Below are 27,289 nucleotides of genomic sequence, written 5' to 3'. Positions count from 1 at the left end.
TGCTATTCCAAAATCCTGACGATAGATCTCCACATGGCTGAGGTCTGCGCTTGGGTCCTGGGGTAGGACTTTATGTATTTGTAGGATAAGGATTGTTTTATATGTATAATTGTAACTATCACTTGTACAAAAACATCAATAACATCTTGTTGTAACCGTGGAACACACAATGTCATGGTAAAGCATGCCTGTACATCTAAAAAGGAAAGATCTGCCCTGACATTATATGTGTAAAAATAGGCAGTCCTGATGTATGCCATATTTTATAAGGGGGGAATGAAGTAAGAGACAAGATGTTAAAAGGGTTAATAAGTCAGTTCTGCCTGAAAATTAGACTTCTAAGCAACAGGGGTTCATGGCAGGAAAGGGGGTTAACTGATAAGGATTCCAGATGCGAGCAAGGAACCCCCTGGGGGCATAATCTTAAACTGACCATTTGGCCAGGGCCTTTTAACTGGCCAAATACCATGACCCCCACCCCCTTTACCATAACTTCGAATGACGTCTGAAGCAGCAAGCAAGGACTATATAACCTAAAAATTTGTACTGGCACATCGAACAATACTTCGGTTTTGTTGTTTCTTGCGGGAAACAAGACTTCGGCTTTATTGTTCCTTGCATGCAATAAACTCATCTGTTTTACTTCATTTCGGGATCAAGAACCTTATTCCTTCTGTTACAACAACACTCTACCATCTGGAAAATGGTACCGGAGCATTTTACAAGATGCAGGGGAAAGTGCAACAACTTATTACAGTGCTAAATTCAATATTATTGGGGTTAACATGTTCAGTGTTCAGCTTGTGGTAATTTGTTTGGTGCGAGTGAAGTTTTATTTAAGCTCTGACCCAGGGAAAAGTTTTATTTTTTCAAAGAAATGTTTGTTAAAAAAAAAAGTAATGGAATGGTTCTGGCTGGATTCGAACACCTAGCGTGTGATGTATAAGTCGAAAACCTAACCCACAGCGCCATTGGCAAGGTTGCTTTAAGCAGTCTACCTTGAGTTAGACCGTAAATTCTCATATAGTACCTCAAGTAAAATAATAGTATCCGGAATTTCCGCAAGGTGGTGCTAATAAAGCTCAACCTCTCATGTTTCAGCTGGCGCCATCAAAGTCTTTACCGAAGATATTACTAAGAGTATTAGTAATGAATGACCTTGGACAAGCTGTAAACTCAAAGTATTGCCCTAGTCCACATTCTTTTTTTCATTGACCGTCTTTGTAAAAGTAACACCACAGCATTTCGCAATCACACATTTGTTTCCAATCATGCAAAGTACGGTCATTTTTGGGAATCTCCAATTCACTATGCCTTTCACATGCTCATAAAAGAGATTGTTTTAGGAACATAAACATATTACTGTATGCAAACTGTATGTATACAGTATGTATAGGTATATTTAATGTCTTTACTGTGCGCGTTGTAGTATTGAATATTTATATGGCATTTTACCACTGAAGGGAAATCTTAGTACCTGAGCATAAAAAGAATAGGAGCATACTGTAACGCGTGTTAAGGCCATAAACGATATTAATTTTGGAACATAAACATACAGTATTTGGCTGGTCTTGGTACTTTAAAGAAAACATACACACCAGTATTCCATTTCTCCCTAAACATTTTAAGCATTGAAGTCTTTAACTAACGTGATACCGGAGTCAACAAGGATATAATTATATTCATGTACCGCAACGCAAGAATAGTACACGCTGTACATTGTCTGTCGATAATGTTTCTGTAGTGCTTTTTCAGCACTCTGCATGTGACTGTGCCGGTGGCGCTGTGGGTTAGGTTCCTGACTTCCATGTCATATGGTCTGTGATCAAGTCCCACTAGAACTATGACTTCTTTTTTGAACAAACATTTCTTTGAAAAAAGCCCTTTATTTAATCTCTGATCCCTTGGTCAGAGATTAAATAAAACCTCACTCGCACCAAACAAATTTATATTTCTAAACATCACAACATGATCGAATTTAAGTCTTTTTAATAACAATGAATAGTCACCTATGCGTTTCAAAATAAACATTTATATTGATTTGAATCACGTTTTGATTTAAATCGTAAATGCGTGTTTAAATATATGTGTTTAAAGGCGATATATAAATGCGCTGATTCTTATGGAATGTGTTCCGCCAGGGATTCAAAAATTTATTTTTTTTAATTGCGTATCTAAGGAAAATCGCAGTATAACTTTTTTTCATGCACAGTGGCATGTTACATTATTAATTTAGGTGTCTCCTCTTGCCAGGAAGCTCTAAATTGCATTTTGAGTGCGGTTTTTGACTTTTTCTAAATTGCAACCCATAAATAAAGCTGATAGAGTTTAGACTTACTGTATATTAAACTGTTTTTCAGCAGCACATTGGAATCTAATTTCTTTAGCACATTTGTACAAGCACTTGGAATCTGTCCAAGCCCTACTTTGTCAGGCATCTTCTTTTACTGCAACGGACATAAAAACTCTCTTGCTTTTAACAGAGCGTTTCATAATTTCTAACTACGAAAATTATTTAAACTGGGACTTATCATTCATCTTTAAATAAACGTTATTTTATATAGCGTTTTAAGCGAATAGGTAATTAGATTGCTCATAAACCGAATCGCTTTTTCTACATAAACACAGATTGCTCTCTGAAAATGCTTTTTCTTTATATTTAGGCTCAGATTTCAACTATAGATCGTATTATTATAAACTTTCTTGGAAAAATGTATTTTATGTAAACCATGTTTGCTATTAATTCATTTAGGGCTAGAATACGTTCATTGTCTTCCAATCGAGTCGAGTTGACATTGGAAGCTTGCCACGCCCGGAATGTTGCACCAACACATTAGCATGTTAAAGCGATTTCATTGAGGAGCCTAGCTTTCTTAACTAGTAAGTACTGTACTTCCTACTTTGAAAATACCTGTGAAACCGGTTTAATTCGTCACAGTCAGCACTCCCGCAGAGAGGGGGGCTGTACTCGTTAATCTCTTAGCACAAAGCAGAAACTTCTTGTATTTTCCGATGACATACAAGTGGAAAGATTACAGATTTTAATCATCTTTTTTCTGAACCAGGAAAAATCTGATCATGTTTCTCTATAACAATAATAAAAAACTTTTATACTAAAGAATATTACTTAGTAATATTAATCATCATATTACTAAAAAAAAAGTCGCCCCAACAACAAAGACATGATTTCATCATAACACCCTGCCAAGTGACGAGATATGATTCCTTTGTTGTTTTTGCATAAAGGTTTAAACGATTAACGTGTCGGCGTCGAGATTTGTTTTAATGGTTTGGTTAATAATGCAGTTTGTAAATCCATATTTACCAAACAAACGATAGCTGGAAAGCCTGCTGTTAGCGAGGGCACACCTGGTGTTGAAAGAAGTTGTTACTCTACAAAACCTTTTTCGTTTAAAGCAACAGGTGGGGTCATCTGCCTTTGGGAAATATCATCCCGCAAAGGATATTTTATTCTTAAATTCAGGTTTGGGACCTTTTTAGGACAAATAGGGACTTTGTTAATTTGTTTGTCACACAAATCGTTATCTTCAAGTATTAAGTGCACAGTACAGGGTTCGTGTTCTGCTGTCATTGTGGTCTGAAAATGATTTCTTTTTGTATATTAGCTCTCTTTTCAGTACACCGTATAGTTCTGGCTGTATAGAAGGTTTTGTGTTATCCTGAGGTATGCCAGACAATAAACATCTCTGAAGACAATTCCTTGGTTTCATGTTTCAGCAGGTTGTTTTGAGTGTCTGAACATTTTCTCTTTACACCTGTAGTTATTTGCAGCTGGGAAAGCTAATGATTATGATCTGGGAATGTAACTGAGATTTTTTTCTCCATAATAAGCAGCTTTGCAGCAGGTTATTTGTTTTCACTGCTTGAGAGGTATTGGAATGCTGGAAGCAAACATGCAGCTGTAAAGTTGAGCAGTTTTTAATGTCTTAAGAAATAAAGCCTTTAGACAATTAGGAGGTTCTGGTATTCACAAGGTAGAAGGTGGTGTTTTCAGAGGCCTAAAGGGAAACTGTTATATCTAATGATTAAATACTTGATGAGACATTTTTTTACTGCATTGTTCATGTATGATCTGTGTATCTCAGCTGAAAAGCTGAGATAAAATAAGATGTATGCATCTAAATAACTGGACCTCAAATAGCAGACCTTATGAGCAATACTGTGTGTATTTATTTAAAATATTTATAGCTCCTCTGGAAAGTTGGTGGGGGAAAAAAAAACTGATGTGCTGAAACAGTACAATTAAACACACTCTGCAGAAAAGGGGATGGTTGTTAGGTCAGCTTCAGTTTTACACGTACAGTACACATTTGATTTCATTACAATTATGAGGTACCCTGTATCTGCAGGACTCAAGAGGCTCTCAGTCATGTGACTTTGCAGTTGATGTCTCCTAGAGGTTCCTAGATTCTTATTGTAAATAAAAGGAACAGCATACAGTGGGACTTTTTCAAAAACGGGGAACACATTTCAACATCTGACTGCACCGAGCACACAAATATTGGTTCTAGGCTCCTGAATCACCTTTGGTCCCTGGATCATTGCTTTTAACCATTTACACAAGGTTTTTACTGTAAAGCACTTTCACAGCTCAACATAAAATGACCTTCTGGGGCCCAGGCTTTAAAGGAGCTTTTTTTAAAAAAACAGACTTTGCCTTTCCTGACATAAGCTATTCTTTTAGCATATGACAAGCATCCCCTTATTATGGCGATATCCTCCTAAACATTGGAGAAATAACTCTAGAAGTTCAATTAAAACAGAAATGCTTCAAATCACTTGGAATACAACAAAAAAGTGGTGTATTATAAAGTGTGTTAAAAATGTTGTTTTCATACCTTAGATTATAATAAAACCTCACCATTTAACACCAACAGGTGTTTTCTTGAAGTCTGCTAGCTTCAAAGTTTATGGTTTGGCTTTTGTGTATAATGATAGTGAACTGCATTGGAAATGTAGGAAAGTAAGCATTAATAAACAGGAAAATTAAACCAAGAAACACCTGGACTATAATGCAGTACTGGACTATACTGCAGATAAACTACCGATCTACCTTTTATGCCTGTACAACCTGCAGAACTCCAGCTTTAATTGATTGGACTCAACAGCTTAAGTTTTAAGGTTATCCTTACAATTGTGGAAAAACATGGGCGTAATGTTGCAGCCTTCACTGTTGTTTTAGAAGTTGTTTTTTCCAGCTGTACATGAACATTTCTGTCTTGAGTTTTTCTTAACAATATGGTGTAAACAGTGTCTAGTTTCTACTGTGATTATTATTTCATTACTGAAGTATCCTTTTGATATTTGCACATTAATTTTTGTGGTTATGGCTGTTTTCATATTTGTAGTTTTCTTCTGTTAAAAAAATCTCTAGCATTAAATTGGCTACAAATGCAAGAATTCAGCCAGATATTCTTACTTGTAAAATGTAAACTGTTGCATTGCAGTTAGTTAATGTAGTTAGTCCATAGTCAGCAATCTAAACTTTATTGCTAAGCTTTAGTGATTGATGTTGTACCAGTAACCTTTAGAAATACTATAGTACTTCACAAATGCTTTGTGTGTTTGGAAATCTTTTGAGTAAAAGCCTTATAAAAATAGGTTTAGTTTTTATGGGACATTACATAGAAATAGGATGGTATAATTCTTATAATTGCTTAGTGATTGTATTTAGAAGATTATGGACAAAACAGACTTCAGGGATGCCAGTGGATCATTGTGCTATTTGGAATTATTCCAAAAATCAGGTGACCTCTTTGCTGTAGTATTTTTAGTATGATTTATTTAGTATTAATAAAGAATAGATTTATTAAAGTCGTGCGATGTGTAAGCGGGATATGTAAAATAATGTAAAATAAAGTTTTTTATTATTGTTATAGAGAGACATGATCAGATTTTCCCTGGTTTAGAAAAAAGACGATTAAAATCTGTAATCTTTCCACTTGTATGTCATCGGAAAATACAAGAAGTTTCTGCTTTGTGCTAAGACATTAACGAATACAACCCCCCTCTCTGCGGGAGTGCTGGATGTGACGAATTAAACCGGTTTCACAGGTATTTTCAAAGTAGGAAGTACAGTGTTAACTAGTTAAGAAAGCTAGGCTCCTCAATGAAATAACATGCTAATGCATTGGTGTAACAGTCCGGGCGTGGCAACCTTCCAATGTCAACTCGACTCGATTGGAAGACAATGAATGTATTCTAGCCCTAAATGAATTAATAGCAAACATGGTTTACATAAAAGACATTTTTCCAAGAAAGTTTATAATTGTAAATATATATAATTGGCGAGGCTTATTAATAAGAAAGAATAAAGTGTTCTGAGCCTTCCCAAATGAGGCCCCATTTCTCTGTTCATCTCTGTGGTGCAGCCACAGAGAAACTATTCATGCAGGCTGATTTAAAGTTTCCTAGGACAGCTCCCAAAGGGGGATGCACTTAGCTAAGCCTGGCTATCATGATCAATGATCATCCATTGGCGCCTATCTGTCTAGGGAGTGCCAGATGGACATCTGGACTGCATTCCTAAGTGTCAGGAGTAAGTGACTCATATCTCACCTTGATCAACCAATAAGGGACTGGTAGGGCTGAGTAACCCACGTGGGACTCTGATGCCCATGGAACTTTCAGCCAATCAACGAGCTGAAGTTCCTCCAGGTAAAAACAAGCAACACAGAGATTCAGTGAGATTCAGTAAGATTCAGGAGGGAGATTCAGGAGAATTCTGAGACTATTCTAAAGGGAATTCAAAGGAGAATTCCAGGGCAGGACGGCCCAGGAGCAGAAGGCTCCCAAGGGCAGGACATTCTCGCAGCGCGCCTCCTGACCATCCTGAGACTCAGCCAGGACAACCACGGAATGGCCAGTGTGTCCCAGTGCCAGAACTTTCCTTTGTTCTAAGAGTTTAGAGCGGAGGTTGCCAGAGAGTAACCAGAGGATCCACCCGAGGTTAGCACCAGCAGCAGGCCTCGTGAACAGGTCAGAACTGTGGACAGCTGAATCACTATTCAGAACTAGCGCTTCATCAGGAACGAACCGGTCCTCTTCCTGACTTGCTGGGACCCACAGTCATCTTTTCTCCTGTGCACAAACTTTGCTAACTAGCCGGTCAGTGAACATCAGCAGCGCACCATCGCAAGCCGCACAGCACAGCCTGGCACGGAGCCAGAGAGCGCGGATTGGACAGCAACAGCCTGCAACTGTGTCTTTGTGCCCGCAGCAGATCTGAATCCCCAGAAATTGGATGAGTATTCAACTTCAATGCATTACAGATCGAGAATTCAATTGTTATCCCAGCCAGTTGATATCAATTTAATTCCTAAGAGTTATGTACTTGTTTTGAGTATCTAATGTAGAAGTTATAACCAAGTTCATTTATGAAACGGTCTTAATGAATGATATACTGAACGTATGTCCTCTTGATGTGTAACTCTTTGTAACTGACTGAATATATACCTTTTGTATTCTGATAACCCTCTCGATAAGATCTGTTAGGTTTACATCCATATTCTATGTATTAATAAATGTATCCTTGTGTATTAGTACCTGTGTGTGCGCGTTGTTTGAGTTATGTCGCATGGTTGGATTCTAAAGCCATCAAAAGAATCAACTTTGTGATTTACTGCTACAATTAATAATTGTCTCAGTAAATGCCAAAACCCTACAAAACTGGTGCCTTCAGAGAGCCACTACATTTACATTTTGGCTATGGCAACGTTACATATTTGGCGTCCCTGAACGGCTATGAACTTTACATATTTGGCGTCCCTGGGCCGGCTATGATTACATATTTGGCATCCCTGAGCTGGTTTTCTTACATAATAATACGATCTATAGTTAAAATCTGAGCCTAAATATAAAGAAAAAGCATTTTCAGAGAGCAATCACGCTGTGTTTATGTAGAAAAAGCGATTCGGTTTATGAGCAATCTAATTACCTATTCGCTTAAAACGCTATATAAAATAAAGTTTATTTAAAGATGAATAAGTGTCGCAGTTTAAATATTTTTCGTAGTTAAAAAATTATGAAACACTCTGTTAAAGCAAGAGAGTTTTTATGTCCGTTGCAGTAAAAGAAGATGCCTGACAAAGTAGGGCTTGGACAGATTCCAAGTGCATTTTTGCAATTTACGTTGCATTGTGCAATGTGCTGCTGTAGTATAGTTTAAAATACAGTAAATCTAAACTGTATCAGCTTTATTTATGGGTTGCAATTTAGAAAAAGTCAAAAACCGCACTCAAAATGCAATTTAGAGCTTTCTGGCAAGAGGAGACACCCAAATTAATAATGTAACATGCTACTAGTTGTGCATGAACAAAGTTATACTGCAATTTTCCTTAGATACGCAATAAAAAAAAAAAATTGAATCCCCGGTGGAACACATTCCATTAGAATCAGCGCTTTTATATATCACCTTTAAACACATATATTTAAACACGCATTTACGATTTAAATCAAAACGCAATTCAAATCAATATAAATGTTTATTTTCTAATGCATAGGTGACTATTCATTGTTATTAAAAAGACTTAAATTCGATCATGTCGTGATATTTAGAAATATAAATTTGTTTGGTGCGAGTGAGGTTTTATTTAATCTCTGACCAAGGGAAACGTTTCATTTTTTCAAAGAAATGTTTGTTAAAAAATAAAGTCATAGTTCCAGTGGGATTTGATCACAGACCATGTGACATGGGAGTCAGGAACCTAACCCACAGCACCACCAGCACAGTCACATGGAGAGTGCTGAAAAAGCACTACAGAAACATTATCGACAGACAATGTGCAGCGTGTACTATTCTTGTGTTGCGGTACATGAATATAATTATATCGTTATTAATTTCTTTAGATACGCGATTCCATATTATATTCCCTTTTAATCAAATTCTAAAAGTATGCTTGTTGACTCCGGTATCACATTAGTTTAAGACTTCGATGCTTAAAATGTTAAGGGAGAAATGGAATACTGGTATGTATGTTTTCTTTAAAGTACCGAGACCAGCCATATACTGTATGTTTAAGTTCCAAAATTAATATCGTTTATGGCCTTCACACGCATTGCAGAATGCTTCTATTCTTTTTATGCTCAGGCACTAAGATTTTCCTTTAGTGGTAAAATTCCATATAAATATTCAATACTTAAACGGGCACAGTTAAGACATTAAATATACATATACATACTGTATACAGTACAGTTTGCAAATGGTAATATGTTTATGTCCCTAATCAATCTCTTTTATGAGCATGTGAAAGGCACGGTGAATCGATTCTCTAAAATTACTGTACTTTGCATGATTGGAAACAAATGCGTGATTGCAAAATGCTGTGGTGTTACTTTTACAAAGACAGTCAATGAAAAAAAGAATGTGGACCAGGGCAATACTTTGAGTTTACACTTACAGCTTGTCCAAAGTCATTCATTATTAATACTATTAGTAATATCTTCGTTAAAGACTTTGATGGCAACAGCTCAAACATGAGAGGTTGAGCTTTATTAGCTCCACCTTGCAGAAATTCTGGATACTATTATTTTGCTTGCGGTATTATAGGAGAATTTACGGTAACTAGCGGTATTTACCTGTAACTCGCAGTACCGGTAGCGGTAGACTGCGTACAGCATACCAGAAAATAATGCGGTATCGCCCGCGCATTTTGAATGGCTGCATCTGTATGTGTCACTGATGAGTCACTGATACTGCTTTAGCCAAAGAATTCCTGGATTAAATTCCTAATTTTCAAAGAAGAATGTGATTTCTTTGTGTTTATGTTTCATGGTGCATTAGTAAAAATTATTTTAACTTAAAGCATTCACAAAGATTCTAAGATGATCACAAGGAAGAAAAATAAGTGAGTAATAAGTGGTGTTCAACTATCTAAAAACTTTTTTATAGCTTTTAAAGTCATGCAATGTCTAAGTTAGGCAGGGACATGTCATTGTTTATTTCTGATTTTCTTTAAAATATTTAAGTTTTTTTTAAATCAGCTTCCCACTTTCTCCTTGCCGTAACTATAGTAGAAATGAAGCATATTTGGGGGCTTGTTCAGGATCTTTGATTTGTTTTGTGGAGCCGATATTTTTCCTTGGTTCACTCGTGCTGCACTTGGGGTTGTTTTAGTTTGTATTGGCCCTTTGTATTACAGGTATTACAGTACTATAGTTTGTATTATGGGTAATTGTGGTGTCCGTTGTGGCTTTCAGTTTAGAAGATTTTACTCTGCACCTGAAATTGGAGCAGTTTGAGAAATGTCGCAAGGCAGATGTTTTATCGATAGCAGGTTTAAGTCTCTTGGTTTACTGGGGATGTATCAGATGTCAAACTGAGAAAGGGATACAACTCTCACACCCTAGACAGACACAGGTGGTAAAGGTGATAAAAATCCATTCAAAAGGGTGCAGTGTGTTAACTCTAATGGAGCCATTTGTAAGAGCAAGGTGACTTTCTGCTCAATTACATGAGACCTACAGTACAGTCAGATAGATTTTAAATTCTTTATGCAACATAAGCTGTTTGTAAAATTCACCTACTTTGCACTGTCCTCGACTTTTGAAAAGGTACCTTTTTCTCTCGTGCAAATTCATCAAATTTATGTTATATAATTCCAGAACTTTGACGATATGCCTCAGGGACTCATTCATAATATAATCAAACCAAACCCCCTAACCCCTGCATGGTCTCACCTCCGGCTGTTCCAAACCTGTGAATCTCATGAAGTCAGGTCCACAGATATACTGAAAAAAATATTGCACAGGGAATTGAACAGCAGTGAGTTCATGTAATTGTCACTGATGTTGGAAGGGATGAACCGTGGAATGTCAGGAGAGCGGAAAAAGATCCTATGCATAGCAGCGAGACGGGGTTAGCCGGGGCTCAGCAGTTCAGGAGTCGTATAGAAACCTATGCCCTCAGGCTGTGGATGTGGGGTGACCTGGTGCTAGGCGGGTATCAGGCCTACCAGGCGAACGTCAATGTTGAGTTAAGAGGAATGAGTGACCCAGAAATATATAGCCCAGACAGAGAGACACCGGAAGGACAACAAAGCACAGGAAACTAGGGACAGGACAGAGTAGGAGTGCCCACTGGCTGCAGAGGGCGTGACAATACTGCATAAAATATACTGCATATACATTACAATACTGTATGGTTTCAAAGCCACTACAGCATAGTATGAGTAAAATATTTTTCTTAATCAAAGTTTAAAGTTAAAGTTCTCATTGCTGAAATTTGTATTAAGACAAAATATGGATGTAAACCTGAAAGAGGACATCGCCTTCACAAGAAGCTATAATAGTGGACTTTTTTATATATTTGGTTATATAAGAAAAAATAGTAATACTCTGATTGGGCTTTGAACGCCTGTTAAAAATATATAATGTAGGCCTGTTTGCAGTGTACTATGTTACAGTCCCTGAGTGTTTCATTGTCCTTTACCAATATAAGGAGAGTAAAATAAATACAAAAAAACAAAAGCCAGAATATCTATAAAATATCCACATGTGATATTTTAGCTGCTTAGTTACATGATTCCATATTACTGTCAAGTGGTATTAACTCTTTTTACAGTAAAATCAACTGGTGTTCTTAGTACGTATTTTTAGAAAAAGGATAAAACATTATAACTTTTTAAATTAAATATAACATGTAAACTTTATAATGTTAGAACAAGCATGTTAAAACTTTTCCATAGCCCACTGTAAGTCACCACCTTAAAGATTTTGATACATAAAATATTTCTGAAGAAGACAGAATACTGTTGTGTACTTCAGCTACTACTACCACCTACTGTGTGAACATTAGGTGTGTATTACATTCTATTACTGTTGTTAGTTTCAGCTACCAAAATGTATTTACGTTTGGATGTTCTCTATGTGGATGTAAACCTGAAAGAGACACATCATGTTCATAAGCTACAGTATAATACTAAACTCTTTTTTATATATCCCTCTGAGCAATCTTGCTTTTAAATTAAATTATTTAATCTTTATTCAAGATAAATTCTGTAATTGGAAAAAGATTGTCCCTCAACATTGACTGGGATTCTAAATCAGGTGATTTCTGGCGACAGCCCAAATGCTCCACATGCCATGTTAAGCTTTCACTGCTCCACCCACCAGGCAGCTTTACAAAGTAGTGCAAATATATTTTTAAAAAAAACCTGTGGTACCCCACAGCACCTGAACATCAAACTACTGCAGTATTCTCTCTGCATTTTGAATGGCTGGATCTGTGCTCTCAGCTGTGAGTAGTGACACCACAGGGAAATGCAGTAGCAAAAGTACCAAGACCAGAAGCCTTTCCTGCAGCCACAGTTTCTACCCTTGACTCCTGGGTGTCAGCAAGAACCTAACAAATATTGTCAAGGCTATTTCACCTTTAAGGCGTCTGAGGAGAATAATATGGCTTTATACACTGCGCAGTTGAAGCAGTGCACTATTATATGGGTAAAGCATTTTCTAAGGCACACTAGGTAGTATTTAGGAACATCACACTGTACCACAAAATAAATTACAAATAAATAAATGATAAATGAGTTATTCAAACATCGACTATAAAATAAAGATGTTTTTAATGTATGTGCCTTTTTCAATATATTTCAATTTGCAAATTGTGCTGCATTTCTAAAGAATTCAGTTCATAATCTGAAGTCATTGTGTTGAATTACAGTCTACCATGCTCTTGCTAACCTCTGTAGTGGCAATGCTTATTAATAAGACAGGATTAAGTGTTGCTGTGCTTTCCTAAATGAGGCCTCCATCTCTCTTCCTGATCTATGTGGTGCAGCCACAAAGAAGCTATTCATGTAGTTTCTGATTTAAAGTGTTTTCTTTCCAATAAGGAGCAGCTCCTAAATGGGGATGCACCCAGCCATGTCGGGTTTATAATTTTCAAAGGCCATTCTTGGCGCCTATCTGTCCATGTGATTCTTGGGAACTTCTGGATTGCAGTCCTAGATGTCAAGGTCATTGTTTCTCTTCTCTCACCTTGATCAACCAATCAGGAACCTGAGAGGCACATACAGATGCAGCCATTCAAAATGCGCGGGCGATACCGCATTGTTTTCTGGTGCGCTGTACGCAGTCTACCGCGAGTTCCTGGTAAATACCGCTAGTGTTTGAGCTCATGTTTGAGCTGTCGCCATCAAAGTCCTTAACGAAGATATTACTAATAGTATTAATAATGAATGACTTTGGACAAGCTGTAAGTGTAAACTCAAAGTATTGCCCTGGTCCACATTCTTTTTTTCATTGACCCTCTTAGTAAAAGTAACACCACAGCATTTTGCAATCACGCATTGGTTTCCAATCATGCAAAGTACAGTAATTTTCGAGAATCGATTCACCATGCCTTTCACATGCTCATAAAAGAGATTGATTTAGGAACATAAACATATTACCGTATGCAAACTGTACTGTATACAGTATGTAGATGTATATTTAATGCTCTCAAACAAACGCAAACATATTTTTAATAGGATGCTTTTATTCGTTCATAATCCTACGATCTCAGGAAGACTAATGGGGGTCTGGCTTTTTTTCTGGAAAACCATAACTCTTTTCTTGTCCAGATTGACTGTCAGCCCTCAGGTCTGACAGTGCTGCTCCAGCAGTGCCAGGTTCTGCCGCAGCCTCTGTTCTGTGGGCGACAGCAGGACCAGGTCGTCTGCAAAGAACTCAATTTCTGTAATTAATGCAGATCAGTAAATCAAGGGACAAATCAAGCGCCCGGCTCCTCAATGGGCTTTGACGTGCTAATGCATTGGTTTAACAGTCCGGGTGTGGCAATATTTTTTATTATTGTTTTTTATTATTGTTATAGAGAAACATGATCAGATTTTCCCCGGTTCAGAAAAAAAGATCTGAAGTACTGTACTGTATACTTGTTTGTCACTCTTCTCATCCCCTGTTTGCTAAATGGCTTTTGAATAGAGTCACATGAAGAGAGAGGTGAAACAGCTCTACACAGCCCTGTCGCAGTACACAAATATAATTATATCTTATTAATTTCTTTAGATACGCGATTCTTTTAATACAGTCTTTGCTGTGCTCTAGAGGATCCTTGTGATATTTCGAGCTCTGGTTGAATGATAAGTGTTGCAGTTTAAATAATTTTCGTAGTTAGAACTTATGGAACGCTCTGTTAAAAGCAAGGGAGTTTTTATGTCCGTTGCAGTTTTTTTGCAACATGAATATAATTATATCGTTATTAATTTCTTGAGATACGCGATTCCATATTATATTCCCTTTTAATCAAATTCTAAAAGTATGTTTGTTGACTCCGGTATCACGTTAGTTAAAGACTTCAATGCTTAAAATTTTTAGGGAGAAATGGAATACTGGTGTGTATGTTTTCTTTAAAGTACCGAGACCAGCCATATACTGTATGTTTAAGTTCCAAAATTAATATCGTTTATGGCCTTCACACGCATTGCAGTATGCTCCTATTCTTTTTATGCCCAGGTACTAAGATTTCCCTTCAGTGGTAAAAGTCCATATAAATATCCAATACTACAACGGGCACAATAAAGACGTTTACTGTAAATCTTTCTTCGACAGACCAATGAACCACGAGTGCCCCTGTCCGTCAACCAATCACGTACCGCGGTACCGTGCGTCATCGTGCGCCATCGTGCGTCACAATGCGCGACACCGTAGCCAATTACCTCTGGTACGTGTGTGTACCGCGCACTTTGAATGGCTTCATATGTAGGTCTCATATGCCTGCCAAACTTTCAACCAGTCATTGCCTGTCTTTGTTCTGGTTAAAAGACACTGCAGAGCTCAGAACTTTGCTTCTCCAGCCATCCTAGCGCACCCTAAAGACTATCACATGACTACCAGTGTTGTCTGTATACGGATTGGAACGTAGTTTCAGCAAAGCGTCATCCAGGGGAAAGCCTGTATGTAAAGAATTCTTGCCTTAGGCTTGCAACAGACCTTGTAAATTGCTAGCAGCCAACGTGGATGGTTCGCTTGACCACTGAAGTAATCATTTGGACTTTTGGCGACAATCTGAATAAGTTTTTATTCAGCAGTAGCGCTACACCCGAAGCAAACCTTGTTTCTTCCACCCTAAAGAGTGATTTAAAGTGGAAGAACCTGCAGCCACCCTCTGTGCATGGAGTTTTTACTAATCAGCCGGATTACTAGTAGGTCCCTGGAAAAGCAATGACTGTCCTGCATGTCGCAAACAGACTCTCTCTCCTTCCTTCTTTCTGCCACTCAGAACCGCACCAGGACTGGTTGGTCTGGAGCCAAAGGACACCAATTCGATGTTGGTGAAACAGAGCCTGCCAGCTCGTCTTTTGTGTCAATGCCATGGGAAATACAAATCTATGTTTGGATAAGTAAACCCAATATTCTACACTGCCAATTGAGAATTCAATTGTATCTCAACAAGGGTTGATATCAATTTAACTCTTATGAGTAACACATTTACTGATGAGTAGCTAATGTAGAATTCATATTCATGAGACTGATTAACGAAACAGTATAGCTGAATAGTATACTGAATGCATACTCCTTGTTTTGTATCTCTTTGTGATCATACATATCTTGGTAACCCTCACAACAAGATCTGCCATTTGTATCCAGGGAGCCTGTTAATATGTTTTATATGCACAATGTATTAAAAAATGTATCTTTTGTATTGAATCAGTGTGGGTGCATCACTGATTGTTCCTGATCTTCCAATAGACATAAAAAGAATCTCCTGGTTTATTACTACAATTAATAAATTGTCCCAGTAAATTCTCAAAACTCCTACATCTCCTTACTCACACCTTTAGACAAAACCCTGTTTAATATTCTATTAAAAAACACTGAATTCAAACTTTAAGCTGTTTTCTAAGACTTTCTACAATACCAATCAAAATAAATGTTTTTACAAAAAATGTGATATTTAAATAATGTCCTTTATGTTTCTCTTTATGTATTAAAGACTGAATTTAAAGTTTAAGTACAAACGTAGCTATTCATTAAGTGATTCATTCTTTTTCTTAACCCTTTGGGCCTAGTGTTCAATTTCTATCTCTCCAGATTAATAAGTGCTACAGTTACATCTTTGCACTAAGTGGCCTCTGGGGTCATTGCAAATACCTGCTGTTAAAAGCAGCAGAGATTAGAAGACGAATTTCTTGTCCATCAGGTTTGTTCTGTGCCTGAAGAGCACAGTGAATAGATTCAGGTTCCAGGTAAGTGGGTCACTGATTTGTATTTCAAACATGCACAATTTAACTGTTAACTGATACCTGCAACTTGCTGGTTTTTATTTTCTTTAAAAAAATATGTTGATCTCATTTGGTAATTCAGTTTATGCTATTAGAATTAGGCACACTAACTTTATCCTTTTCTTAAGACCACATTAGAAAGATTTTAAAACCACAGGTAAGAAAGATTGAGGTATAAAGTCAGATAAGAGACTTAAGTCATTGAGAGATTTCAAGCATACAGTATATGGTCAATATCTTAATAAATTAAATTGTTAGAATTAAATTATCTTAACATATATTCACATCAGTTTTACATGTGCCACATTTTGGAATTTTGTTCACAGATGCTAAAGTGAATAAGTTCTATTTGTCAGGTTATTTGTAGTTATGTTCACATTGAAATTCACATTAAAGTGACTATATTAAGCACTGTCTTATTTTATAAAAGAAACATAACACATGTCGTTTGGCTTTGTTCTGATCTTTATTGCTGTCTCTGGTAAGTCATTACTATGCACAGAAAACACAATCAATAAGGGATTTGTTAGAACAGTAGTGAAGATCAAGGAATAACTTTTTTTAATAATATAATCAACAAGTGCCACAGGAATCGGGTTTCATGAAATCAACAAACAGAAGTATGGTTTTCAATTCTACTTGTCTGTCTGTTCATTTTGTTTTAAAGGACGTATAAAACTCCTTTCTTTTCCTACTGAATAGAATTAGAAATCAGTCATTATGATTTCTGTCATTTCAGTGTTAGCTCCTGTACTCAGAATCAATCTTTCAGTTATTATCAAAGAAACAGTGAATAGCCAGTGATAAAATTACATCTCTTCATATACAGTAAGCATTCCCTGATCAGGTGGTTCCCTGGTTCTGTGGTAAACTTATGTCTTCTAGGTTTTCCCATCTAATTTCTATTTTTTCAATGTAAGGCTTATTGATTTCTGTTTTCTTTTTTACACATATTTATAAACTTGATTTCTTCTCTGAAAAGGTCAAATGTTATGATCCAGTACCTTTGCCAATTTCTGAAGTCTAGAAGTGCTCTCATTCAAATTTTGCCTGAAATGTAGTTAATTGGACATCTTCTGAATGATAATAATTATGGATCAACTACTAAAAGCTGTTTAGTTAGTAATAACATAAACCAATTTGAGGAGAGGCTGTGTAAAGCTCTTTTGACACTGTGGGAAAAATACCCTTGAAGTTAGAAATGTTGACTTCAGACTAACTGAAGCCAAAGTTAAATATAAGTCTAAGCAAGTAGGCATATCAAATCATCAATTAGGACTGGACAATTAGCACTTTAACACCAGTGTTACTCTGGGAGCAGGGCTAGGAACCACTGCCGTGTTCCAAACACTGTAAAACTTTCTATTTGATGTGTAATTTGTAAAAAAATTGTCATTGTCATTTAAGTAAAGATGCAGTTTTTTCTTAGGAGGATTTTGTTCAAACACACAACACATTCTTCTGTCAGACTGAAGGTCCTGTGCATGGAGTCCACATTTAAGATAAAGCATTAATGACATTGCATACAAATCAAACTGATAATCATTCAATTTGTAATACAAAGGCTCATCTGCTCCATTTGCTTTGTGATGGTATTGGAATCATTCAGTAATACAGAGGGCTGGTTCATTATGCTGAACCAAAATAAAAGCAGAAGGTCTTGAATAGCATTGAGTCTGTTATAATATTAACCTCTGTAGGATAGTTGAGTTTCTTAGTGGATGAAGTGCAGATCTCTGACTTGTTATTGAGTTAAATAATTTGCAACTAGCAACATTCTTTTCTAGAAAATAGCAAAAGCATCTAGCATACAACAAAATCCAGGCAAACTTGTTTAAAAACAAATGTACACGGCGAAACGCATTGTGACACACGATGATGCGCGATACGTGATTTGTTGACCGACAGGGGCACTTGTGGTCCATTGGTCTGTCGTAGAAAGATTTACAGTAAACATCTTTACTGTGCCCGTTGTAGTATTGAATATTTATATGGAATTTTACCACTGAAGGGAAATCTTAGTAGCTGAGCATAAAAAGAATAGGAGCCTACTGTAACGCCTGTGAAGGCCATAAACTATATTAATTTTGGAACATAAACATACAGTATATGGCTGGTATTGGTACTTTAAAGAAAAGTATTCCATTTCTCCCTAAACATTTTAAGCATAGAAGTCTTTAACTAACGAGATACTGGAGTCAACAAGCATACTTTTAGAATTTGATTAAAAGGGAATATAATATGGAATCACGTATCTAAAGAAATGAATAGCGATATAATTATATTCAAGTACCGCAACACAAGAATAGTACCACGAGTGCCCCTGTCGGTCAACCAATCACGTACCGCGGTACCGCGCGTCATCGTGCGTCACAATGCGCGACGCCGTAGCCAATTACCTCCAGTACGTGTCTGTACCACGCACTTTGAATGGCTGCATCTGTACGTAGAACTAATAAGATGATTAAGTTTATGCAATTAGAATTATGTAAACTTAATTTTAAAATGACTCGGGATTCTTATAGTTTTGACCTTCTCTTAAGACAACTGAAAGATTTTAAAAACTCTAGTAAGAAAGGTTAAAATATAAAGTTAGACATGGGACTTGCTTTTAATGCTGCCTACTGGGGATGCTTTATAATGTTGAGATTTCCAGCATATTCCCAAAGATTTTCCCAAAGCTCTTTTAGTATATTTCATCATTGTTTTACAATATTTAATTGTGAGCATCCAATTCTTTTAAGAAATTAACATTTTTTGACAAATTTGAAGAGAGTGTAGTTTCAAAACAGGCACATTTGGCATATTTTGTTGGAACCAATCCTGTTCAGATTTATCAGACATCAAAATGAGTAAATTCAATTGGAGAATTTGGTTGTTCTTTGTGCTTGTGTTTACAGTACATTGAAATATCTCTGGGGGTTCATGTGATTTTGATTAGTGAAGCAGAAAATGAATATATTAACCACTGTCTGACTTGATGAAAGAAATATAATAGATGTGTTGCATATCTTTATTTTATCATTGTAACTGTAGGTCAATTATATGTGTAAAACAAAAAAAAACAGCGAGGGACATGTTACGATAGTATTGAAGATCCAGGAGGAATATTCCTTCTGTAATCCTATATAAAATAAATGTGCTGCTGGATTTATGTATTCATTAAATCAAAAAAAAGAAAACTTGGTAAAATTTAGATTTTAGCAATTATTTCAGTAGAAAGCACAGTCTTTCAATTCTAACTTTCTGTCATATTTGTTTGAAAGATATGTAAAACTCCTTCATATTTCCTTCCTGAATAGTTAGCAGGCATTTTCTATTATTTCAATGTTAACTCCTGTACCTTCAGTGTCAAACTTTTTTTGAAAATATGAGAGCAAAATTGAATAGCTAGTGATAGCATGTTTTCTGGTTTCTGCTCCAGCTGAGCTCTTACTGTTTCGTAATTGGTCCTGTGCCAGTTTCGTGAGTCCAGACCTAGAACTGCTCTCATTCAGGTGTTGTCCGAAATGTAGTCAATTGGTCCTCTGCAGAAGGAAAACAGCTCGTTGTGGGTGTGTATCATAGTGTGTCATTCCCACTTGTGAATCACTAGTTAATTCCATGTTAAAGTAACCTTTTTAATTGACGTCATTTGGAGTAAATATCACATAGTCATGTAAGCAAAGCTTTTGCAGTTTTGTTTAGGAGGATTTTAGTCATACAAACAACACGTTCTTTTTGTTGGTGGTCAATTAAAGCCAAGTATGTAGATTTTAATACAACCTGAAATATAGATATGAACAGAAATCACATAAAAGGAATTATAATTCCTAATTATTCCTAATTAAATAACTGAATAAATATCTGATTAAAGTATTACAGCAAGAAAGTGTTAAGCATAAATTATAGTAGAAATAAATATAAAAAAATAATATGCAAAATGTTGTCTGCTCTCATTTTTTAAATCTCTTCAAAATATCAGAAGAAAGCATTACAGTGCTATGGTTCAAGTATACAATGGAGAAAGTCAAACTCAGAAATGAGCAGTGAGTCAGTAACCTCATTATCACCTCAATGTCCTATTATAATTATAAAAATGCATTTACATGACTTCAAAGGCATTCTATCATTTCTTTTTGGTAGAGCAGTAGGTATTAAAATAAAGGTTAGCATATTCTGAACATGGTATCTCAAACATAATTTGTATCTTTATGTTGCCATACCAACCGAGTATATTGCAGAAATCAGGAAATACTTATCATATTTAGGATTTCAAAATAATGTGTTGTTCCTCAGTTCAAGCAACTATCAACCTGTAGGGATATCCTGGCATTTTTTATATGGCAGTATAAATATTATAGTTTATGATTCTTTATGAGATCTCTCTATATATTGATAATATTCTACTAATGGTGCACTAACTCCAAGGTATCCGTGCCATCTGAGCCATGAGCAGACCCAACATCACTCTGCACTCTGAGTTCATCATTATGGGACTGCAAATCCTACAGGAACAGGACACTGCACTCTTCATCATCTTCCTCATCCTCTTCCTGGCCACATTCCTGGGTAATCTGCTCATCGTGTTGTTAATCACCTTTGACCAACACTTCCACACGCCCATGTACTTCTTTCTGTGGAACCTGGCTGTCTTAGACATACTGCTGTCGACCTCTGCCATACCCAAAATGCTAGTGGGTCTTTTAGGTCATAAAATCATCTCCTTCTCAGGTTGCTTTGCACAAATGTACTTTCTCATCTCATTTACAGCTATTGAAGGATTTCTTGTTGCAGCCATGGCTCATGACAGGTATGTTGCTGTAGTGAAACCACTACATTATAACACCTTAATTAGTACCAAAGCCTGTATTACAATGATGTCCACAGCCTGGGTGCTGGGCTTCCTAGCTCCTCTATTGTCAGTAGTACTGGCAAGCACTTTGTCATTCTGTGGATCTAACTTTATCCTCCACATTGTTTGTGATTATCACAGTGTAATGTCATTAGCCTGCGGTGATGTTACAGCTCAAATGAATTTTACCCTGTCAGTTGCCATGCTGTCAATCTATGTCCCCTTTCTTTATGTCTTATGGACATACTGCAGAATCATAGCATCAGTAATGAAACTGAAAATTGTGGAGGGCCGTAAGAAGGCTTTCTCAATGTGTTCCTCACACGTAACTGTTGTTTTTCTCTACTATGCTTCTGGTGCTGTAGTGTATATTGGGTTGAGAGAGGAGAGGATACCTCCTGATGGACGCATCTTCATTGGTGGACTGAATTATTTCCTCACCCCTTTGCTCAACCCCATTATTTACAGCTTAAGAAATGAAAAAATCAAAGCAGCTGTTCAGATGTACTTTAAACAAAGAATACTGTCATGTCAGTTCAATAAACCATAGTATCAGGGATGTCAATGTTAAACATGCAAATAGAGAATCAGGTCATACACAAAACATCATAACAACTTTATTACAAATACTACTCACAATTTCATATACTATTTCTTATTGTAAAACTGTAATCAACATATTTTTACTATAGAATATACATATATACAATAATAGTTAAGTGTGTAGCACAACCTAATTAAATCATTTTACATGATTTTAACATTCTTAAATAAATGTTCATAGCATTTCTGGATAAAATCTAATACCTGTGCTTTCAAATCATCGTCTGCATAATTAATGTAACATGATTAATCAATTTTCATTAGGTTAGTTTGGAAAAAATAAAATTCTCTCTATGATCTGATGTCCTGATAGACAGAATTACAGCCTAATAAATATGCACAGTGAAAACCATAAGGCATCAAGCTCCTCTGAAGTGAATTAGAATGACAAATTTCCAGTAACAATTTACCATAATCTTTACCAGAAATCTAATCAAGATGCTTTTCTTTCAAATTAATAACAGTATAGTCACAAAATACATTCTGTCCTTTTATAAAAATACCACTTACAGGTAAATGATTCATAGGAGATGCAACAATAATGGTATATGTATATGTTTTGTACTTATTACAATTCTATATTGAACAGATTGGAATGTGGTAGGGTTTTTATCTGTTTGATGGTGACTGTGGTTCTGTCTACTTGCTGAATTAATAAAAAGTCACTTTAAATGTCTGAAATGTTTTACAGCTGCTATTTCTCTAAAACATCTGGCATGCTGGGGATCCTAATTGAAAGCACAGGCTGTTCATGTATTATTTAGTATTATTATTATTATTATTATTATTATTATTATTATTATTATTATTATTATTATTATTATTATTAATAATAATAATAATACTTGTATTATTTATTATTTATTATTTATTTGTTATTTGTTATTTGTTATTTATTCCTAATCAGCATTCGTTCGAGTCATTGAAGTTGATACAGTATAAATATTAATTTATATTAAATTTGTCTGTTAAAATATTAAATATTAACAGACATACTGTAGCAGACCTAGATTTTAACCAGGGTCCCCTCTGTTTTTCATGTCAGTGCTGCTTGTGGCCACAGCCTGAGTTTTCAGTCTTAACATTAAGACCACTTATACACTGATCTGTTGCTAGGTCTGAGTGTTTGACAGCTGTCAATTATAAATTGCTAGCAGGGCACATGAAACATTAAATCACTGGTCATTTCCAAATCCTAAGAATCCACAAATTGAAACAACAAGAGTTTGGACAACGGAAGCACAAGGATCCTGAAAGAATGTCAGCATTATACTTCTTCCCCCATTCTCAACACTCTGCATTTCAATGGATATGGACCTCAAGTCACTATATTTTATTGCTGAAACCTACAGATGCAGCCATTCAAAATGCGCGGGCGATACCGCATTATTTTCCGGTACGCTGTACGCAGTCTACTGCAAGCTACCGGTAAATACCGCGAGTTACCGGTAAATACCGCTAGTTACCGTAAATTCTCCTATAATACCGCAAGCAAAATAATAGTATCCAGAATTTCCGCAAGGTGGAGCTAATAAAGCTCAACCTCTCATGTTTGAGCTGTGGCCATCAGTCTTTAACGAAGATATTACTAATAGTATTAATAATGAATGACCTTGGACAAGCTGTAAGTGTAAACTCAAAGTATTGCCCTGGTCAACATTCTTTTTTTCATTGACCGTCTTTGGAAAAGTAACACCACAGCATTTCGCAATCACGCATTTGTTTCCAATCATGCAAAGTACAGTGATTCACCATGCTTTCACATGCTCAAAAAAGAGAGTTTTAGGAACATAAACATATTACCGTATGCAAACTGTACTGTATACAGTATGTATATGTATATTTAATGTCTTAACTGTGCCCGTTTAAGTATTGAATATTCATATCTAATTTTACCACTGAGGGGAAATCTTAGTAGCTAAGCATAAAAAGAATAGGAGCATACTGCAACGTGTGTGAAGGCCATAAACGATATTAATTTTGGAACATAAACATACAGTATATGGCTGGTCTCGGTACTTTAAAGAAAACATACACGAAACATGGTTTCATTATGACCAGAATCGGTCTTGAGATATTTTTAACTTGATTTATAGTATTTGAGAGGTATGTCTTAACACCGATACTACAGTGCGTAAATACTGCTCACGTATATGTTTCTTGGTTTATATTATGCATTTCATACAGTCAAATTACTTTTGAGCAACTAATAAGAAGCCCAAAACGGTATGTGTTTTAGTTTCGTTTTGTGCTGGGACTCTGCTTTTAACAATGTCGCCGTGGATTGATTAGAGATATCAAGTACATACAAGTCATTTTTTAAATGTTGTAGTTCGTCTTGTAAAAATGTTACGAGTACATCATCTATCAACAATTACACAGGTTCTGTTTCCATATTGCGGATTTTGGTTACGTAATATTATTTTCTAGATTTCACGTTGTGAATATATGATTTGGGCAAACAGAGCCGCAAAGAAGTACATTATGGGTTGTTGTTTTATTTTTTTTGCAGTTTTATCTAGAACAAGCGATGCTTAAATCTTTGTCTGATTCTTGTGAAACTATCCACACGACAGTTACAGTACCTAGGAGTACGCTGGGCAAACATTCCGAGGTCAAATTCTTCCAGCACAGGGGTGCCTTTAAAGCGGAGACGACGGCACCGAAATTTTTTGCCGCGCCTTCTCTTTAAAGCCCTGGCCAAATATGAAGACAGTACGTACAGTTATAATTCAAACGGAATTAAAAACTACACATCCCAGTTACCATGGTGGTGCTTGTGATCATTGCGTTTAACCAACGAAACAGGGCGAAAAATCAGTTACATGACTTTGGGGCAGAGTTTCGAAAGCTTAACCTATCAGCAACAAAGCGAAATTTACACAATAGGCTACCTCAAACTGTCAGTTACACGACTGTGTATGTCGCTTAAGCCACTCCTATTTGGCATTTTAGTTATGGAGGCGAGAAGACGTCCCCCCCTCTGGGTGTCTGATTTGCCGCCATCTTTAACCGCTTCGTGTCCGAATGGTAGTTGCTACGTGTAAGAAATAAAGTTCATCCCAGCTACAAAATATATATATATATTTTGGTAAGAGGGAGCAAAACATCAGTATTTACTGCTATTTATTACTGTACGATTTATCGTTGAAATCTGAAGGTGTATGTTACAAAAGAACATGCAAACATGTTCATCATGTACATGAACATGTACATCAATTTCCCTTCGCGATCAATAAAGTCTTATCTATAAACATGAAACAAAGAGAGAAAATCAGAAAATTAGCATGCATAAAAATCAGCAATTCTGTCAGTGAGCCCTAAATGAATTAATAGCAACCATGGTTTCATGGAGGGCTTCTCAGATAGTTGGGCATTCAGGTAGATTGCCAGGTGAAAGGATTTGTAAACATACTTTGTTAAAACAAGTCAGTTTTTTCCTCAACACATAAAATACATTTTTCCAAGAAAGTTTAGCCCTTGTCACTATTGAAACCACTAAAGACATAAATATAGAAATCATAAGATTTTTTTATTCAATGTTGGTAGGAGGAAGAACTGTGCTAAGTGTATATTTTGTCGCAGAGTTGCTGAAAGATGTTAACAGTGAAAAAAGGTATTAAGAAATGAGTTATTTCAAGAAGAAAATTTTCAGAATAATTGCAAATCTAGCAGGATAGAGAAAGCACAGAAAACAGGCAGTTAGATTGATCAGATTAGTATGAAAAGTCATTTAGCAAAGGGAATGAGAAGAGTGACAAACTAGTATGCTTTAGATCTTTTTATCTGAACCAGGGAAAACTGATCATGTTTCTCTATAACAATAATAAAAAAAAAATATTTTATATATCACCTTTAAAAGTGGCATCTCAAAGCAATACAGTAGATATAAAAACAGATAAAAGGACCACAGATTACAAAGTAAATACATATAAGAAAGACAAGCAGTTAGAGGTGCTACCAAAATTAGAAAATGAAGCAGATACAGACCCTAAGTCTTCTGAAAGGAGGTTAGATTTAAATGCACTCAGGGTGCGTGACTGATATCACTGGGAATACAAATTGAGATCTCTGGGGTGCAGCTAGAGAAGACCCTGTCACCCACAGAATGTAGATGTTCTTGAGGACAACTAGACCAGATTTTGAGGATTTTGAAGTTGACTCGAAACCTGATAGATAACCAATGCAAGGACTTGAAAACAGGTGTAATGCATCCCTGATAGGATTCTCGCTGTCATATTCTGAACAGTTATTCTCAGTGAGATGCTGCCATTTCATAGTGGGTTTCTAATACTGTGTATAGTTCCATCCACACAGTGCCTTTACTTCCATCCATTTCTAATCTCTTTATCCAGTACAGGATTTGGAGCCTATCCCAGTAAGCAACGGACACAAGGCAGAATACACCCTGGACATAGCGCCAGTCCATCACAGGACAGACAGACACAAACACACACACACCAGGGCCAGTTTTCCCATAAACCAATTAACTTACCAGTATGTTTTGGAGTGCGAGAGGGAGTCATATCACACATATGGAGAAAAACCATGTAACCCAGAGAGAACATGCAAACCCCACACACACAGGATGGCAGGAATTGAACCTAGGACCCCTGTGCTCCAAGATAGCAATGCTAACCACTTTGCCACCATTATAAATGGATGGATATCTTAGTTATCTTTCTAGTTCACAGGTTTGCATGCATAATTTAATTTTGAAAGCCACTGAGAAATCAGGTACTACTGTTGTATTTATGAAAAAGAAACAAAACAAAAAGCATACTAACAACTGTGCCATCCTACTCTTTAGTTAACACAATTTATTATTTATAAACAGTTAACATTGTTAGCAAAATTTTTTGAATTATATTTAACCCTATTTTTTCTTTAGTTTTGTATTTAACTTATTATATGATAGTCAGATTTAATGTATATTTGAACAATGAAAATATATTTTTACAAGATGCGGGGGAAAGTGCAACAACTTATTACAGTGCTAAATTTAATATTATTGCTAAAAGTTTATGCTAACACCTAACTTTCTTAATTAGATGTATTTAAAACAGTGAACTAAGTGTAACATACCATTCAGAAATACAATCGAGAATAGTTTTGTGGTGTTTGTATGGATGAAACATTTCTAAAATGTATAACGTAACAATATTAAAGACGATTAAAATCTGTAATCTTTCCATTTGTAATGTCATTAGACAGAACAACACGTTTCTGCTTTGTCTAAGGATAGTATCAAAAAGTAGTCTAGGTGGTGAGAAAGCTGTGCTTAATGATAATTAAGTGACTTAAAAGTAAAAAGAGATGCTTCATATTGCTTGATTAATTTTAAAAAATAAGTTATAAATGCAGACGCGATCGCTGCCATAAGTGCTCCAGGCAGAAGAACGTTCGGTCTGTACTGCTGAGCTCTGCGCCTCCTCCCTCTCTCGGTGCCACGCCCCTCTCTGACGGAGCTCAGTGGGCGGTACGCTATTTTCAGAGCCTCTGATTGGGGAAAAAAAGACCTGCTGATGAGTTTCACACAACAGGAAGAGAAAAGAATGGGATTTTTTCTCTTCGAAACGTGTGTTGTCTTTATGAAATTTGTGTATTT

General features: G+C 36.2%; 1 protein-coding gene across 1 annotated transcript; it reads left to right on the top strand.

Moving 5' to 3' along the window:
• The first annotated feature begins 20,685 nt into the window (after nucleotides 1-20,685).
• LOC102695179 (olfactory receptor 1J21-like) lies at nucleotides 20,686-24,676 on the top strand. The gene is made up of 3 exons (XM_069197754.1): nucleotides 20,686-21,092; nucleotides 21,444-21,582; nucleotides 24,637-24,676. The coding sequence occupies exons 1-3, from the start codon at nucleotides 20,717-20,719 to the stop codon at nucleotides 24,674-24,676; spliced, it is 555 nt and encodes a 184-aa protein (XP_069053855.1). The 5' UTR covers nucleotides 20,686-20,716.
• Nucleotides 24,677-27,289: the final 2,613 nt, after the last annotated feature.

Source organism: Lepisosteus oculatus, chromosome 13 (genome assembly GCF_040954835.1).
Source record: "Lepisosteus oculatus isolate fLepOcu1 chromosome 13, fLepOcu1.hap2, whole genome shotgun sequence".
In the NCBI taxonomy this organism is placed as follows: domain Eukaryota; kingdom Metazoa; phylum Chordata; class Actinopteri; order Semionotiformes; family Lepisosteidae; genus Lepisosteus; species Lepisosteus oculatus.
This window is presented reverse-complemented; position numbering and strand designations above follow the sequence as displayed.